Source organism: Cariama cristata, unplaced genomic scaffold (assembly GCF_000690535.1).
Source record: "Cariama cristata isolate BGI_N322 unplaced genomic scaffold, ASM69053v1 scaffold25871, whole genome shotgun sequence".
In the NCBI taxonomy this organism is placed as follows: domain Eukaryota; kingdom Metazoa; phylum Chordata; class Aves; order Cariamiformes; family Cariamidae; genus Cariama; species Cariama cristata.
Genome location: NW_009600191.1, coordinates 18,915 through 20,633, shown reverse-complemented (window position 1 = coordinate 20,633; position 1,719 = coordinate 18,915). Strand labels below are relative to the sequence as shown.

Genomic DNA, 1,719 nt, shown 5'->3' with positions numbered 1-1,719 from the left:
GCCTCCAGGAGCAGTGAGAGCTGGGGACTGTGTCCCTCCTCGATGCCTGTCCCGTCTTGGAAGAGAGCCGAGCCGGTGCTGGCCTGGAGGAGCTGACGTGTGCTTTTCTTTGCCCTCTGAGAGGATGGTTCAGCGTCTGGCAGGTCTGCTCGGGGCAAAGTCCATCTTGTTCAGCTTGATGTGGGCCACTCGAGGAGAGGGGTGCTGAATCAGGTGGGGAATGGGATATGGCCCTGGGGATACTTCAGTGAACATGTGTGCAGAGAAAGAGTTGAGCACTCAGTTTTTCCCGTGGTAACCACCAAAACCATGTGTATTGTTTTTAGAAAACCTCATTTTTCCTTGAAGGTGTACAAACACAAAAATGTGCTCCCAGCCCTCCAAAAAACTCTGCTTCTGGGTGGAAAATATTTTTTTTTCACTAGTTTTTAGGGCATATGAAACTGCTTTTCTCTCACAGGTGTGCTGAGCTGTTGCCCTTTCCTTGCTATCAATTGAGGCAAGGTGCTAAGCTCATGCTTTGCTCCCAGGACGTGTAGAGTTTTCTCCTTTCCCACTCTGCCAGGCACGAGTTCTCTCCTGCAGCGGCCCCACACCCTTGCCCCTGCCACCTGGGCTTTGTGGGACACCCCATTCTCCGGGACAACTCCAATGGTGTCTGGCTTTTGGGTTGTCTCTGCCTGTATTTTATCTGTCTTACAGCACACGTGTTGTCCCTGTGCAGTACCAGTTTGGAAGAGCTGCTTGCTACCACTTTCGTTCAGCTTTCTTTTCCTTTGTGTGAAACTCCAGGGTGCTCAAGCAATCTAAGGAAATAAAAAAAGATGTGGCCGTTTTGGGGACTGGACCTGAACCGAGTCCGCTGTGACCTGCTTTTCACAGAAGCCATCAATCAAAGGATGCAGGTTCCGAACAGGCTGAAGGTAGCAGATAGCTTCAGCCCTGTGGATGAGGAGCCAGTGACAGAGGATGTCCCTCCTTCTTTTCGGATGCACATCCCTGATAGGATTTCTCTTGCAGGTAATGTCCTGGGTTGTCTTTTGGGGTGGCTGAAGGTTGCTGAGGCACTACGGCATCCTAGGGAGTAGGATTCCTTTATAAAGCCACCAGTGGTTTACTTTGCAAGAGGAGAGGACAGGGGCAGATATTGTAGTCAGTTTTCTTCTGGAATGTAGGACAGAATGGTGGAGAGGTGGGCAAAGGTGACCAGCAGAAGGCAGGAGTGATCTGAGTTCCAAAAGGTGAGGAGCAAAATGTGGAGGCATCTCCCTCCACATCTCTTGCAGTTCCCTTTGGCCTTTGGAAGGCTCCTTGTTTTGGAATGCAGAGATGTATTGCCCTGTCTATTTGAAAAACAGCTCTGAAACGTCACTTTCCTGGAGCAGTGTGTCTGGTTGCTTTCCAGTCTGTGCCTCTCTGGTCTGTCCTGCTGCTCACACCTGCAGGACATGGTTTTTGATGTAAGTCTGGTACTAGACAGAGGGTTGGCTCTCTTACATGGGTGGATCTCTCTTCTCTCCTGTCCTGAGGGTATCTGAGTTGCTTTAATTCTTCCCTCCTCTCTGTAGAAATATCAGATGCCAGTTTGAGGCCCATTTTTTTTTCGCAAAAGAAGGTGCACATATCCCCGGACTCTGCGCAGCCCACCTTCCTCGGGGAGCTCCCCTTTCTGCACGTAGCCAGCAGATCAAGCTCCCAGAAACGCAAACGATCGGTACT

The 1,719-nt window shown here is 50.5% G+C and overlaps 1 protein-coding gene across 1 annotated transcript in view; it reads left to right on the top strand.

Moving 5' to 3' along the window:
- Positions 1-824: 824 nt before the first annotated feature.
- The window catches only part of FATE1 (fetal and adult testis expressed 1), a 6,280-nt gene continuing 5,385 nt past the window's right edge, over positions 825-1,719 (top strand). Inside the window, exons 1-2 of the mRNA XM_009709958.1 lie at positions 825-1,020; positions 1,569-1,714. Of these exons, the coding sequence (XP_009708260.1) occupies positions 825-1,020; positions 1,569-1,714 (342 nt within the window). The remainder of the gene's footprint in view (positions 1,021-1,568; positions 1,715-1,719) is intronic.